Here is a 16,850-nt window from a genome sequence, read left to right as displayed (position 1 = left end):
AAAAAATCTTATTTTAGAAATTATCTTGAGTATATAATTTCTTTGGCAAAAAGAAATTCCACTTGTTATAGATGAGAAATCTTGTTTTGAGTCTATATGCTTGGATGGACTTATACTTAATTGTGTGTATCCACAGATTCTCTTATGTTGTGTTTGTAGGTGGAAGAGTCAGCATTAACCAAGTCATATTATCTTTAAGGGCATATATTTCCTTACCCATTCCCACCATATTCTCTAGCCCTTCATCACACACACCTTCATTTGCATATTGTTTCACAAGTTGCATCCCGCTCGCGGGTAGATCATGCCTCCATTAATACCTTTATTCGCTGTTTACTATATTGGGTTCCCTCGATTACTCTGCGTTCGGCTTCAACGTACTTTCACTGTTGAAGTGGTGGTGCGGTTCTCTGAGTCTTAGACGTCGTCATCCAAGCGAAGGTTCTGACATCGTAAGATTGGAAGCACTACAATTGGAAAGTTATAGCCTGCAAATATGAGATGGAACACTCTCCACACTGTTTTCCTTTACATACTTTATTGTAATTTAAAAGTTATTATTTACATTTTAATTTAATCTAAACACCTAAACTTCTTTTTCCAGAATCTAATCACCAAAATAAATTTGGTAGAATCTGGATTGTTGGTTAAAATAATGTTATATCTATCGGTGAAAATAAATGGTTCAAATATACTAATTTTTAGTTACTTCACCCAAACCATGCCCTACTTTATGTTTGAGTTGATTTTTTGTAAGAACTTACTGTTTTTGAAAAATTTGAAGAAACTTGCCAATTAAAGAGCACTGGCTAACCACGATAGGGATAATTATTAAATGGCCTAGAGAGGTTGTGAAAAATATTCTTAACCAGCACTGATTGTAGAAATCGTCCCAATCAGAAACCACTTCACATTTGTGTTTTCTTTTTTCCGGTAATAATAACCATTACACTCCATAAGAGTATAATTACTTCAGAGAAAAAAATATTAAAGGATTAATTGGTTGCGGATGAAAATATTTTTACGTAAATTAAGGAACCCCACCCCATCACCAATAATAATAAAATGTTGGACTAGCACATTATTTTTACAGCATTTTAAAAAATAACTGATTGTATTGTACAGTAAATGTGAAATTTTATTGTGTTTTGTGGGAAACAATAATACTTAGTCCTACTTTTTAAAAATATTTCCATTAATTTCATTCATACCAAAAGATGTCATTTCTGGTGTCTCTCATCCAGTCTTACCAAACTCACGGTTGAAGAAGCAGGTGATCTAAAAATGAAATTATACTTGGCAAGTGTCAAAGCAACTTTAAAAGGTACAACCGCAACCGCTAGGCTAATATCGAACATTTTTGTTTGAATGAAACAACACAACTGAACTGGTAAACAGTTACCAAGAAACAGCCTAGGTACATCAAAAGTTTTCCCTTAGAACAATTCAGTTCAACTTAAATATAATTGTGATACTGCCTAGATCGGGACAATATCTCCAAAGAACCACCTGGCGTCTTTTCAGAAATTCATCCACTACCTGACAGCACCTACAAAAAAAAGTTCAATGCGGTCAATTAACACAGATTATTCATTTATGGCTGATCTTGTAAACTCAAACAAGCCGGAATAACCAAAAATTCTGATATACTACAAATTCTGGTTACAAAACAAATAATTATCACGACTCTTTGCCGTTAAAAAATCCAGCGTTATACTTAATATGTTTTTCATAAAACATATTACAAATACAATTTAGATTTGAACAAAAGAAAAAAAAAGACGTAGAAAATTCTGAGTACATTTATTTGATAACAAGCCAAATCCTCAAATACATACGGATTCTTCAGAACACGTACAAAATTGTCATATTCCTAGTTCACCGCAGAAATATTATATTTTAAATGTTTAAACCAAAAATACCTGGCGAGGAGATCCAGACCGTGAGCGTGATCTTGGCCTGCATAATTCAATGAAAAACTCAGATCACATATAGAATTGCAAAAAATTTACCCAACATAGTATGTTTTACATACCTTGAAGATTTGATTGGTGATGCTGATCGTGATCTAGATCGTGACCTAGACACAGAACGCTCCAAGGATCTACTGTAGAATGAAACAGGTTTTCCATGAGAAAAGTAAAATGTCTAAAAGCTATTTGGCAATGAAATTTAACAAAAAACTCACCTTCTGGCCCTTTTCGGACTCCTACTCCTGCTGGGGCTTCTGGGGCTTCTGCTGCGGCTCCTAGAACGACTACTCTCATACTTTCTCACCTGCACAAACACCAGTAATTTTTAGTCCACTATTTTATTAAATGATAACACTCCACAAATCACTTTTCACAAAATCTCAAACATTAGAAAAATCCAGCACCCTCATGTGTATGGGGTAAAAAATCATTTTATAGGGAAAAGAGGCAAAGTAAAGAAGAGTGCAAAATCTTTAAGCATGTCAAAAAGCTGCTTGAATTGTGGAATATATGCCAGCTATTGAAGAATTCCTTTTGATATAACTTCAGGATGAGATATTACCCGAATATAGGCTCGCGCCCAAGGATTTCTAAACTCGGTGTCATCCAGTTTGCGAATCTGTAAAGGTGTGTTAGAAAACGTATAGGAGAGTATAGCAGTAATTTTAGTATCATTTAACTGGATGAAGAACTTACAGCATACTTCATGTCGTCATAATTAGTGTAATCAACAATGCCAAAAGTCCCTAAACATTGAACAATAGTATGAGTGATATACACTAAAACTACATTTTAAAAATTGAAATGTCAGAATAGGAATACATTTGTAGAATAGAAATCTAAAAGTAAACAATTTGACATGCACACACAAAAGGCTCGTGTGAAAGTTGAGACACTTGCTCGAAATGATTCCCAGAATGTTGATTTCTCTACCCATGATAATAATTAAATCTATATTAAATACTCAGTTTCATAGACTCTTGTACACCAAAGCAGAGTTGATAAAAAGAAGGCTGCTGTGTGCAATAAAGCCTTAATATAACAGATTAACTGGGATGCTTGATGTCTATTAATATATCGCCAGTGATGCATTAATGAATTAATAAAAAAGGATACCAAGTGTTCATGTCCCTTAACTGCAAACTCTCTATCATAAAAATTGTAATTTTCCAACTTTATACAACTCCAACCAATACACAATACGAGTTGAATAATGTAAAGTTATCTGAAATTATACAGCAATATACTTGACCAATCATCACCCTTCATACTAAATAAAATTCTATGATACGTAAAATTCATTCAAAATATCAGCCATCACCAAGAGAGAAAAAAATAACGCAGACACTTCTACATTCATCCGTCATCCCCTACCACCAACAAAAAACAAAAACCCAGGCCTCTTCTCCCATCAATACCAACTCCTCCTCTCCGAATCATTGTGTCGCAGCAGCTGCAGAAATCGCAGATGAAAGGCTGTCTACCAATGCCAGAGGTCACAGCCCATTTGGCAAGATGCAAATAGAGGGAGCAGCCACAAATCACTGCCATGCAACAGCCCTTAGAGGAGTGGCAATGTCACGACACAACACATTGGCACAATAGTTCAACCATTGTGTGTGATTTACAATAAAAGAAAGGCAATCCTCAACCTAGATTTTAATTTCCTTCGCAAGGTATTATGCATTCAAAAAAGAATTACATACAAAAGCAGCAGGGTAAAATTTATATCCTGAATGATTGTTTACGTCAAGATTCCACCTGTTTAAAGCACTCACTGGGCTTTTTGTTAACCTTGAAGAGAGTGAACTTCACAATTGCTCCATGGCGCATTTAACATTACTCAGCCTATGAATTGTGGACTCCAAACTAATAATAATGCCGAAAATAATACACACATATACTGATCAGAACGTGTTGCATGTTAATAGTGGAAATAGATGTTACATTCTCCCGCATGCCCTCTGGCACAATTATAAAGCAAACCCGTAGAAGTCATAAAGCAACAAATTTGGTTGTCCTTGCCTATGAAGAGTTTCATCTCCATTCTACAATGCTTCATTTCTTCAATCATATTAATTTAAAACATTAGAACCTACATCGCATTAATATACTGGTCGTATTTATATAAGGTTTAAGATTGTGACGTTCAAACCCCTGGGATCCTATAATATATTTTAATTTTCATACAGAAGAGGAATATAGCATGCGCTATAACAAACAAGTATTACTTATAATGTATCAATGTAATCAGTAATTTAGCAAAACAAAAACCCAAATGAAGGTGTACCTTCACTATCACGAGAAACCTCAGCAAAACAAACATCACCAGCTTTTCGCATATGATCCTGAAACCAAATATCATAACATGGTGAGGTGGGAACAATTTGAGCAGTACAGTTTACAAGCATGAAGATTATGATACCTTCAAATCTTGCCAGGATGCAGAAGATGGGAGTCCCCGAACAATAACTGCAGATGAAAATAAAAAATTAGCGAAATTGTGTGCAAAAATATGAAAAGTTAACTACAGTTTATGAATACGTATTAAACAACTATTTCATATAAATTATGAACCATAAAAAAGCAAAGAAAAGACAAACAAAAAATGCTTCTCAAAATGAAAAATCCATAAACCTTAGCACCAACATTCTAAGCATAAAGGCTGAAAAAACTATATAATTAGAAAAAAAAGATACACAAAAACAAACAAAGGATAGCTAAATGGACGCATGTGCAGTCTGAAGAAAAATAGCATTGCTCCCTATCCTTCAACATCAAACCAAGATTATGCCAAAAGCACAATGGACACACCTCGAAATTCAGAATGGCGTGAGATGCCAAAACGACCCCCACCAGCCCCAGCCCCAGCCCCACCCCCACCACTTCCTCCATATCCACGTCGATCACTTGACGATGGTCCTCTACCGCCATGAGCAAGTTCCACCTGCAACCAGAACACATGAGACATACCATTACAGAGGAATTTATCTAGAACCCAAAAGTTGGAACAGCTCCTTACCCGTAACCGACAACCATCAAAGTTGTATCCATCTCTACCTCGAATTGCATCTTCAGCATCTCGAGCATTATCAAACTAGCAACCCAACAAACAATAAATGATCAAATGGTAAAAGAGAAAAAAAAATATGGACAGGAGGATAAATACTTCAACTAGTAATAAATATAGAAAAGAAAAATACCTCAACAAAACAATAACATGGAGGGCGGGGAGGAATCTTCAATTCAATATCCATTATACGACCATACTGTAGTGGGAATACCATTGCAACACAATTACATTAGTACACAACTATCAACCCCACTTATCAGAACTTGACTGTGAATTATATTAAAATGAACTAAACATATAATTGCTTCGAATGAAGGACGCAAGTGTAAAGCAAATTTGCTAAAATATAAACTATGAAAAGTCAACAAGGTCCATAACAAGAAAATATACAAGTATGCTGGTCAAACATCATTTATCCTTGCTCAAAAGTCATAATAAGAGTAGTATTCCATACTGGCTATTCATCAGTTAAAATAAATTTTAAGTTGATTTCACTTTTTTTAAAAAGAGTATGCAAATAAAAATGGTTCTATTAAGGAAATTCACATTGATGCAATTAGTACATTGCACAAGAAAAGTAAAAATTTCACCTTGTAGAAGAGATCTTCAATTTCTGACTCTCTTATGTCAGAAGGCAGGTTGCCGACGTAAATTGTGCGAGAAAACCGGCCACTCATGTTTGACAGTTATGCAGTCTTTCTACAAACAAAATTTGAAGCTCATCAGCAAGGTGGAGGATTTCTCTCGCTTATTTAAAGCCTAGGCAAAAACCTAAAAGTTCTACTTATCATCATCATTAGTCTAATGATTACACAAAAATAAATAAAACCAAAACTATGAAGCAAACCAAGAGAGCAATCCTTGAGGTGAGCCGTGCTCCACAAGCTCCATTGCTCATTTGCTCCAAGATGCTCCAAAGCTATAACAATATTGAAACTAAATTGGAACTCCTCATCCTTTCCAGTATTTTAGCAGGCATACATCTTCTGAGTGAGCAAGAATCTCCAATAATTTTAAAAAAATAACCATAACTCCACCCCGATTCTCCCATTCCCTTTCTATATCCCTATGTTTGAGTGCAAAGCTCATATTTGTCCAAGCGCTTGTCATCTATCATAAAGAAAGCATTGATGTCATGAGATCAAATTAAGATCGACATAGACTTAAACCTTACTCAGCTCTCTTTTTAACAGCATTGAAAAATCATCCCTGGCAAAAATTCGCAACATGACCTCTTACTGTAATGGTATATACTAGTTAAATCAACTTAACTGTCCTTAATGTGTAGTGGGACTATAATTCTCTACCCTCCCTGTCTGAAACACACGCTTATGTACACAAACCATTTACATAAGAACACTGTTTGTTTGAATTATTATTGCAACCCTCAGAAGTTACAACGAAGAAACCGCTAACCAGGTTCTTGAACCACTTCTAAAGATTTCACCCCCAGTGAATAACAACCTTAGCAATCAAATCAGCTAGTTTAGAGTATGCTAACTCCCTGTAAGATAAATCGAACAAACCACTAAAAAACAGAGAGACAAAATGATAAGATTAAAACCTAACTATTGAGCAAAGTCCTCAGAATATGCCCACAACAACCCATGTTGCGCACGTCAAGAAAAAAAAATAAAAATTCAAATTCCACCGAAGGAATCGAGTCAAAAACCCTAAGTGTACAGTTGGTCACTCAAATCAAATAGAGGCATGCTACAAGTGTAAATTCAGAAAGGCAAGAATAACTCGATGAATGTCATACCAAAAACAGAGGAGGAACGGCTTGCGGACCCAATCGAACCCTTCTTGCGGACCCAATCGAACCCTTCTTGCGAACCCAATCGAACCCTTCTTGAGAAACTCGACCCTTCCGAAGAGGAGAGAGCAGTAGCGTAGGTAGTAAGAGTGTAGGGTTGAACCAATTTATGGATCCAAAAGGGGTTTGGACCTCCACTAAGCCCTGGCCCAATTCTACTCTTCCAAAGTGAAAATAAGCAATTAATAATTTAAGAAAATGGATAAAACTAAAATCAATTAATTACACATTTTAAAAAATATATATATCTTGCTCTTATAAAGACCTTTTCTAATTTCTATAGAGTTATTATCTTTATTATATATATATATATAGAGGATTTCTTTTTTATTTTCCAATTTTATCTTTTGAATAATTTTTTTAAATTAAAATAATTATTTTATCAATTTTACCTTTTAAATGGTTATATTTTAAAATTTAACTGTGTTATTTTATTTTATTTTAATCTTAATCATTTCATCAATTTTTATTATCACTAAAAAACTAATTTTTTTAATCAATTTTTATTATCATTAAAAATAGAGCTGTTAAAACGGGTAATCCAGTCCGACCCGACCCGACCCACCACGGGTTGGCCACTTAGTGAGTCAACCCAACCCATCTCATTTATTAACGAGTCGAAAAAATTCAAACCCAACCCGACTCACCATGGGTTGGTGGGTTAAACGGGTTGGCTCATTGACTCACTTAATTAACTTTTTTTTCACCCTCTTCTTCTCAGATTCTTATAACATGTTACTTTGATCGATCAAATTGAAATAGTAATAATTGGACCAATTGATATAAAAAAAATGAAATAAAAGAAATATATTGTTATATATATTATAAGCTATCAAACATAAAATTTTGCCAATTTAGTTTAATGAGACATACACAACTGTTTGACCAAGAAACTACATATAGCCGTTAACAAAAATATATAACACAAGATAAAATTGTCATGCTTGTAGATAAGTCTAAAAACAAGATAAAACAAATGATATATTCCTGAATTATCCAATCTATAATATTATCCATCTATTATATTGGAGTCTTGAATGGATAAATTCACAGTATTATGCTCTCTTGAAGCATCTTCTTCTTTATCTCCATCTATAATATTATCCAATCTATAATCTTAGAGTTTTATTTGCAGAGAGGAACTTTTGGAAAGACAGCAACGCAAAAGGCTCTATTGCTAAGTAAAGGTTGTGCATTTTGAATAATTAATTTAATTAGTTTGATTTCAATAAAAATATAGGATTTGAATAATTAATTTAATTTAATTAATAAAAAGTAGGTGGGTTGGTGAGCCAACCCAACCCACCACGGGTTCAATCCATGTGAGCCGGGTTCGAAGTGAGCCGGGCCAAATTGGCTCGCATAAAAATTTTTGCATTTTTTTCCAACCCAACCCGGCTCAAACCCGTGATGAGCCGGGTTGGCTCATGGGTTTCAACCTATTTTGACAACACTGATTAAAAACTAGTAATGTATAAAAAGCTATACATATTTTATGTATACTTTTACTTTTTCTGTTTTATTTTTTAATGGCAATAGTATAAAACTGATCCTGTAACATCCCAGATTATATAGAAGCATATAACATAGTAAGTCCACATTTAAATAAAAGAGAACAGTTAGAGTAGACTGTAAATAAAGTAGTTAAGCTTACAGTCATCCCAGAATGAGATATAATTTAAAACTTAAACGCAAATAGAGTATTTCACAAGGATAGGAATCACCGGGAAAAATCCTCAACAACTAAATAGTAATTCAAAATACAAGAAACACTAGGAAAATCCTAAGGAAATTAAGCAGCAACATCGTCTTCCTCCAAAGCCTGCTCCAGAGGCACCTCATCAACCTCTGCTCACATCCAAGTGGATGATCATTGCAAAAGAAAAGCATACCCAAGCAACACGAACACACAAGCAAGGGTGAGATAGATATAAAAAAAATCGTTTTATAGCAGTCACAGGCAACATGCAAGTAAAGACGGATATACTATACTATACAAACATGACTTGTTGCACTTAAATTTGACTCGTCGGGACTAGAATGATTGTCGAGCTATGGTGGGTTATGCACTCATGGTGGCCTCTACTGCTTTGCAAAGTCATTGCCAATGGGTTTCACCCTACCACACTCACGAGGTTAGTCTGTTATCACTTACCTTGGGCCGTACTGGAAGCACCCAAGACTAGGACCTCCTGCTACTCCTCACTACATTGATCAATCCTCTCTACTTGAGAATGAAAGACCATTGGAGTGTCAGGAAAACCCCCAAGACTGAGCTACCATGCAAATCATTCTAAACATTAAGGGCACCACCATGAATCTTCTCCTTGAAGATCATGGAATTACGTCCAACACTATAGGGCACCACCATGTGACCTCACTTTGAGATCCATGGAATTACATCCATTAACCATACTTGTTACACTTACGCTAATCACAACTTTGTTTCATACATACTTCCAAACTATAATTCACACACAATACAACATACCCTCAATCATGTTGCAAAATCAAGCCACTCAAATCAGTTATATAGACATACATACACTATGACAGTCAAACAACACCAAACAACTCAAACAGATGAGGAAAAATGTGAAACTCACTGAACCAGGTCACACAGCGCACCAGGGTGCAAGGCACGACAGCAAAAATTCGCACAGCGCACCATCCTTGGTGCGTTGAGCGAATTTTCCTGACGGGGGAGTGTTTTTCAGCTAAAATTCGCATAACGCACCACCCTTGATGCGCTGAGCGAATTTTCTTGACAAGGGGACAGCTAAAATTCGCATAGCGCACCAAGTCTGTGCGCTATGCTAAACTAAAAATTCTAATACACATTATCAGACCCTAAACCCTCGCATAGCGCCCCAAATTCGCTATTCGAATTAATTGACATTAAACTCAAATCACTACCAGTCGCATAGCGACTAGATTCGCAAAGCGAATCACTAGACAGAGAACAACCTTCTCCAGTCACTCCCACAGCCGGGTTGAAAACTAACCCGCATAAAAAAATTACATTTTTTTTCAAACCCAATCCGACTCAAACCCATGGTGAGTCGGGTTGGCTCGCGAGTTACAACCCATTTTGACAACACTAGCAGTGGACGTGTTTAAAGGTTGATTAAGAGGAAGGTTTGCTTATATTAGAGGTTAGTGGAGCTAACTTATGTGTATATGTTTGTTAGCATTTGTAGGGCTCTTGTTTTTCTTTTTACTACACAAGTATCATAGACCATGATTAGGGTTATTATGAATGTTGCTATGTTTTGTTGTCACGTTGCATGTGTTTTGGTTGTTTGGATGCGTTTTTGGGTTGAGTATTTCATGTGCATAGATCCATAGGATTAGGGTTTTATATGTTAGGTGAAGAGGGTGCTTGGGTGGCATACATTATAAGTAAACTATGGGGTTGTTGTTTCTCAAACCCATGTAGTATTTCAAGGTGTGTGCAATGTAGTGTTGTGGTGATACTATGGTATACCTATGTTGTATAGATGTTAGATTCGTTGGGTTTCATGATGTATATGTTACCGATGAGGAGCATTGATGTCTTGAAGACAATGATTTTGATGATGTTACAATGTGAAGAATATGAAGACCCCTATTGTCTTAAGTTTAAAAGCACTCCTGTATGTTGGTCCGCGAGGAAAGGGAAAAGGAGCGCAGATGCAAACCGAATGGTGTATAACAGTTGAAGATTGAACGATCACAAACAAATTGTCGCAACCGGAATCGCGACGAGACGACGATCCAAATAAAGATAACTTTGTAAAAGAGATTTGGAGTCACCACCATAGTTCATTCTAAAAAACTACGGAAAACCCATAAAAGGATAAGGCATGGTCTAGGAAAAACCAGATTCTGAGTTCGGGAGTCAGTTACGTGTAGGGAAGGTATTAACACCCTACAACGCCTGCCCGAAGGCAATACCTTTAACTAAATACGCAAATGTGATGTGGTTTTTAAAATGTTTAACTATCCCTAAAAATAAAACTCTAAAGAAACAAAATATATTTTTTAGTTTTTTGGGTCTGACAAAGTTTGACCTTGCTCCTACGTATTCTCATTCAAAATGAGAAATCAGGGTTACGTAGTTCTTTTGAAAACCTTTTGAGAAGTTTGTTTGAGAAAATATTTGGAAATTTGTTTGGAATTTTGTTTTGGAATGATCTTGGATTTTTGGGAAGTGAACCTGATAAGGACTAGCCTTGCTCCTACGTATCTCCAGTTTTGATGGAGAATCAAGGATCACGTAATTCTAGTTGAAAGATTGTTTGTTTGAAAATGTAGATGTTTTTTAGTTTTTAAAGATTTTATATTTTTTGATATTTTTGAGAAAAAGAAGCTAATGAGTACTAGGCCGACGCAGACGGCCATACAAGTACTCATACCTTTAGAATGATATTTGAATATTTTTAATTATTTTTAAAAGAGAAATAATGGTATTAAGCACTAGGACGATGCGAACGATCACACGAGCACTCATACCGTTAATTACTTATTTAGAAAGACTTGAGAGTATTGAGTGTTAGGCTGATGCGGACGATTGCACGAGCACTCATACCATTATTTAATTATTTAGAAAGACTTGATACACTACAAAAATCTACATTTTTACCGGGGCTTATTTTTTCCATTTCCGGCGGTTTTAACCCCCGAAAAATAGGTTACCCGCGGTTAGGAAAATTGCCGGAAAAAGCTGCGTCGCTAAGTAATTACCGGCGGTTTTGAGAAAACCGTCGGTACTAGCGGGGGTTTTGTGAAAACCGCCGGTACTAGCGGGGGTTTTGTCAAAACCGTCGGTACTAGCGGGGGTTTTCTGAAAACCGCCGGTACTAGTGGGGGTTTTCTGAAAACCGCCGGTACTAGCGGCGGTTTTGTCAAAACCGCCAGTACTAGAGGAGGTTTTGTCAAAACCGTCGGTACTAGCAGGGGTTTTACGAAAACCGCTGGTACTGGTGAGGGTTTTGTGAAAACTATAGGAAATGTGTACAAATTTTTGGTTTTAGTTTTTTATTGTAATAAAATGAGATTATGATAAATAACAGAGAAGAGGAAGGCAGCTAGTTGGTTATCTTGTTCTGGGAAGACACTAGGCTCTAAAATCCTCATAATTTTCAGCCAAAAGTTTACTTTGTATTTTGGGTTTTTGTTGAAGAAGTCTGTTGAATCTAATTGTCTTTTGTTAATCCCAATTCTTTGAACCAGATTCTATCACTTTAACCTCAACCAAGAAAGAAAACTAAATTACTATTTACTAGTGGCTCTTTAATCACATAGTCACATAGGATAGTACTCTAGACAAGACTATGGAACACAACAATATAGATCATATAGGTATTCCACTTGATTGTACAACAGTTTGCTATCTCCAAACATTAATGATAGCAAAAATTGTTTAATGCTGGGTTCAAGTTTTCTTACACATTGTTGGTTGATAATAAGCTTCCCTGCAGCCATATTAACAGCCTGGAATTATATATTGAAGTCATCAAGGTTTTTAATAATATTAGAGAAATACGAGAATCAACTATCTTCCTTTAACAATAAATTTACATCAAATCGTTAAAATCCTAACTTGAGGGGTGTTTTATCACTAACAAACACAATCACAAAAATGTAGAAAATTAATGACAATGACAAAAAAGAGTAAGGCTATATTCCTACAAGTGACGCGGCCTTACAATTATCACAACCATAAAATATCGTAAACAAAGGCCAAAAAATGAAGGCCTTACAATGATCACAACCCAGTTAAATTTCATAAATAGAACAACGAGAAGCTTCTTTCCAACGAGAAGCTTCAGTAGAACAACTCCAAAAGCATATACATCACTTTTATCAGTTAATTTACCTGCAAAAAAAAAATTCAAAATGAAACTTCCTCAATAGATAAAAGTTCAAGTTTTGCAATAAATCATGTAGAATCGTCTTGAACTTCTGAAAGGTATTAATGGTGCTTTTAGGCCAGGGGTGCTAACAACTCTGATGTTTGTAAGTGGTGCTGGCAAGACTACTCTACTGGATGTTCTATCTGGAAGGAAAACAAGTGGATACATCAAATGAAGCATCACAAATTGATTAATATAGGTTGTTCAAGGAGTGCCTCATATCAAAGATGGTTATAATCCAACAACCTGAATGTTGGAAGTCACATCAGTACTAAAAAAACTCACGTAGAAGTTAGAAAGATTTTCTAGGAATAATGAATTTTTAAATATCTTTTTAAAAAAGTTTGAATATATATTATAATAATGATAGTTATCACAATAAATATAAACACTAATGCAATATGAACGTTATTCTTAATGCATGTAAACATCACTCCAGAAAGTGATTCCAAACTTTATAGAAAGGATAATACATGTTTAAAATTCACTATTTTTAATAAATTTAATGAATTAAAAGCATAACTTACCATGTACAGAGTTCGTAATTTCATCCACCTCATTGGATGATGAGGCATGTGAAGCAGCAACAGGAGGAGGAGTTTGATCATGCCTTTCACCATCTCCTGATATATGGTATCTTAATCTTAATGTTGGGTACATCTGAAGTAGCAGCCACATCGGGATTCATGTTGTTGCTTCCTTCTTTCCTAACCCTCTAACCTTCAACTTAATAATAATAATGTAAAACCTTCTTTTCTAATTATGTTTGAAAGTTTAAGTGTCATAATTTATATATATATATAATTGTTGACACAGCTAGCTTTTTTAGTCTTACATGTTTGGAATATCAGTAATTGTAACTGTAACCATTTTTTCAGTATTAATAAGTGAACCAGGAGACATATTAGATGCCAAAAGTATAGAGAAGAAAGAAGATAGAGTGAAAGTGAGAATTGAGTTTACCTGGGAAATTGAAGTGGCAAGTTCATGTAGACAGAGGCTAAATCAACTTAGTTTCTGAAATATAATGTCATATTGTAAAGTGGAAATTACAGGCTTCACTAAATTGTTAAGTCTCACTATTTTGTTGAAAGAACTGGAGGTCTTTCATTTGTATTCCAATAGTTTCTTTTGATAGAGGCTTGAGTTCTAAAATAAAATCATCATCAACACCAGCTACTACTTTCTCTGACTTGTTTTCACAAAGCGCTTGATCACATCACGATGAACGGTTGGAAATTCATATGAACGTAAATGATTTATAACAAACAAAATGAGAAACATTAACAAATAATTTCTTAATGATTTGCATTAAACATCATCATCTTAAATCAAGTAAAATACTAATTCTGATTCCGTAAGGCCTATCCATGATGAACCATAATGAAGGTACTCCTGCTTATTATTTATACTAAACAGAATGGGAAAAATCATAGCTGTAAACATCTTGAACCTACCTCTTCAGTAAGAGCCAAGTTAGCATCACAAAAGGATTTTATTGTTCCAATGTCTTCCCAATAATCTCTGAAAAAATACGACTGCAAAAACAACAAACATATAACTCTTTTAGTTTCATCATAGCTGTAATTAGAACTCTAATGTACAAGATCATTTGAAAGGAGATATATTAATGAAATTTTCTCTTACTTGGCAAGCAGAGTTTACGCATGAAAAGAATTTACAACTATTTTCTCAATATGTTGCCACGAAGTTACACTTACAAGCAACAATACATTTGGTATAGAGTATAAATCACCAATCAACACTGGAAATAAGACATCTGAAGAGATTAGCAACGAATATGTTTGAAGTTAAATGAAATTAACAATAAGATAACTAATATGATTCAATATATATGGTACGGAAGAAGCTCATAGACATTAGATCCCTACAATACCCATCTTTATATCATTGGAAAGAGGGTTTGAGAAAGAAAAAAGTGAAGAAATTCATTGTGGTGGTTAATGGGAGTTCCCTGATTGTAGTTGAAGAACAGGGCATGAAGAAGTTGTTCTTGGATTTGCCACAAACTTGGAAGAGAAAGCGTAGAACTTGTAGTATTCTTCATCCATTAAGCTGCCACATCCAGTGGAATCAAAGTTCAAGGAATAACTCAACGGATCATAGCGGCATAGGAACGAACCTTGTCAACTCACACTTTTCGGTCGTAGTGTGCGCCCACGTCGCTTCAGTTTCCTCATCAGTTTCGTCACTAAACAACAACAGTGGCATGCTGACACCATGGATTTTGTTGCCATGGCAGTGTTGGTGGTGGCGCTTGTGGTGCTGCCAGATTCATTTTGCACCTTGGCACGCCCTCGAAGGTGCTGCCAACGAAGAATGAGAATGTCGTTGGAAACAAGTTTCTTCTCAAATCCCCAACCTCCTTCTCTGGTTTCCTTCCCAACCGGTTGGATAACCGGATAATTACGTCCTTCATGTAGGTCTCCACATCGGTGGCCAGCCTGTCCAGATCGAGGTCGATGGAGGGAGATGGTCGGTCCTCGAGCCACGTCACCTGCGCGACCAGGTAGGGTTTCGTGCGCACCACACTGTTCACTCAGAACCGTTCCTGGCCCTTACAGATGAGGAGAAAGCGGTCATCCACGAGGCTCTCATGCTTTATGACTTCGTCGACGCAGCCAACGACAGCGGTTCCAAAGACGACATCTGTGTAGATGATGCCGAAGCGGAGGTTTGCTTGAAGGAGTGTGTGCATCATGATGCAGTAGGGGAACTCGAAGATCTGCAAGGGGAGGATGGCGCCGGGGAAGAGCACCAGAGGGAGAGGGAAGAGAGGAAGCTCGACGACGTCATCGGAGTTGGGGGACTTTGTGTGGTGCTTCTCGGAGAAGGAAGAGAAGCAGCAGAGAGTGGAATTAAGCTTCCAGTAGCGGTGGCGGAGAGGTGTAGCGAAATGAAGATTGTGGTTTGGGAGAAAATGAAGGCAGCAGGGAAAAGTAGATAGCGATTTGCGGGAAATAAAGCAGAAAGAATGAAGGCGCAGAAACCTTATTTTAAAAATTATAAATTTTAAATGTTACGGGCGGTTTATTTTAAACCGCCGGAAATTTTCCGAGGTTTTGAAATCATGCGGACGATCGCACGAGCACTCATACCATTATTTAATTATTTAGATTGATAGTATTAAGTACTAGGCTGATGTGGACGATCGCAAGAGTACTTATACCTTTAAAACAATATTTTTGTTATTTTTTTTATTTAAAAAAGAGAGAGAGAAAGAGGTATTAAGCACTAGGACGACGCGAATGGTCACACGAGTGCTTAACCTTTTAAAATGCTTATTTTTCTTATTATTACTTTTTTTGTAGTTTTTATGTATTTTTCATGTATTATAAAATGGATAGATATTTAAAAATGAAATAAAAGTCAAAAAATAAAATTAAATAAAATAAAAAGAACAAAAATTATGGGGTGTGAGGTTTAGCAGAAATTGAATGGGCCTAAGCCCAAACAGAATGGGGGTGCGAAATGGAGATAGAGTTTTTTGTTTTAAAAAAAATATGGACCTGGCCTAAGGGTTTTGCTTCGCAACTCAGAAATCTTAGGGGTTTGTGTCCTCCACCCCATTTGTCCTCAATGTCCACGAGACTTACATTGTGTTCGCATGAACAGATTTAACTGTGCATACGGGTTTGCGAGCGAGGAAACTCACTGAGACCGGTGTTCGTTTTTGGCGATTTGTGAGGAGGGAAATGAGCAGATTTGCGGGATGGGGGGTTTTTCTATCACTCGCATAACTGAGAAGATTTGCGTTGAATTAATGGGAAAAGCCTTTTTTGCCATTAAAACATTTCATAATACCATGCTCCATCCCATGACTCGTGATGCTAGAGGATGCAGCTCCATCCCATGCTCCTTCAAGCAGTCGACGAAGGTGGAGAACGACATGAAGCAACAGGAAGTGATGGGCGGATGTTGAAGAAGATGAGGGAGGCGCGAGGAAGATGGCGGCTCAAGAGCGGCGGCGACGTCCGATTAAAGGGTGAGAGAGTAGCGGTGCCGCGAGGGTTTGGCGACAAGCGCCGCGGTGGCGACAACGACGGAGGTGACTTTGCAGTAACCCGCAT

At 36.4% G+C, this 16,850-nt stretch overlaps 1 protein-coding gene and 1 pseudogene across 2 annotated transcripts; both read right to left on the bottom strand.

Moving 5' to 3' along the window:
* Window positions 1-1,274: 1,274 nt before the first annotated feature.
* Window positions 1,275-6,969, bottom strand: SR34A (SER/ARG-rich protein 34A). Of its 2 annotated transcripts, none has more exons than XM_047325721.2 (13): window positions 6,809-6,969; window positions 5,637-5,745; window positions 5,177-5,242; window positions 4,996-5,070; window positions 4,788-4,920; window positions 4,399-4,445; window positions 4,264-4,321; window positions 2,670-2,719; window positions 2,536-2,592; window positions 2,189-2,277; window positions 2,036-2,107; window positions 1,923-1,959; window positions 1,275-1,549 (listed from the first exon to the last, which is right to left on the bottom strand). In XM_047325721.2, the coding sequence occupies exons 2-13, from the start codon at window positions 5,721-5,723 to the stop codon at window positions 1,529-1,531; spliced, it is 792 nt and encodes a 263-aa protein (XP_047181677.1). In that variant the 5' UTR covers window positions 5,724-5,745; window positions 6,809-6,969; the 3' UTR covers window positions 1,275-1,528. The 2 variants fall into 2 exon arrangements, with proteins under 2 accessions (XP_047181677.1, XP_047181680.1); XM_047325724.2 differs by having other exon boundaries at window positions 2,036-2,104.
* Window positions 6,970-14,720: 7,751 nt separating this feature from the next.
* Window positions 14,721-16,850, bottom strand: LOC124848100 (uncharacterized; annotated as a pseudogene).

This window comes from Vigna umbellata, chromosome 2 (genome assembly GCF_029865625.1).
Source record: "Vigna umbellata cultivar VRB3 chromosome 2, Vumbellata_1.0, whole genome shotgun sequence".
Lineage (NCBI taxonomy): Eukaryota > Viridiplantae > Streptophyta > Magnoliopsida > Fabales > Fabaceae > Vigna > Vigna umbellata.
The sequence above is the reverse complement of the archived record's forward strand: the minus strand, read 5'-3'. Positions and strand labels throughout refer to the sequence as shown.

Coding starts and splice junctions, on each gene's coding strand:
- SR34A (XM_047325721.2), bottom strand. CDS start 5,723: ATGAGTGGCCGGTTTTCTCGCACAATTTACGTCGGCAACCTGCCTTCT. Junction 2,593..2,669: donor ATGACGACATGAAGTATGCT/GTAAGTTCTTCA, acceptor ACACCTTTACAG/ATTCGCAAACTGGATGACAC. Junction 2,108..2,188: donor AGTCCGAAAAGGGCCAGAAG/GTGAGTTTTTTG, acceptor TTCATTCTACAG/TAGATCCTTGGAGCGTTCTG.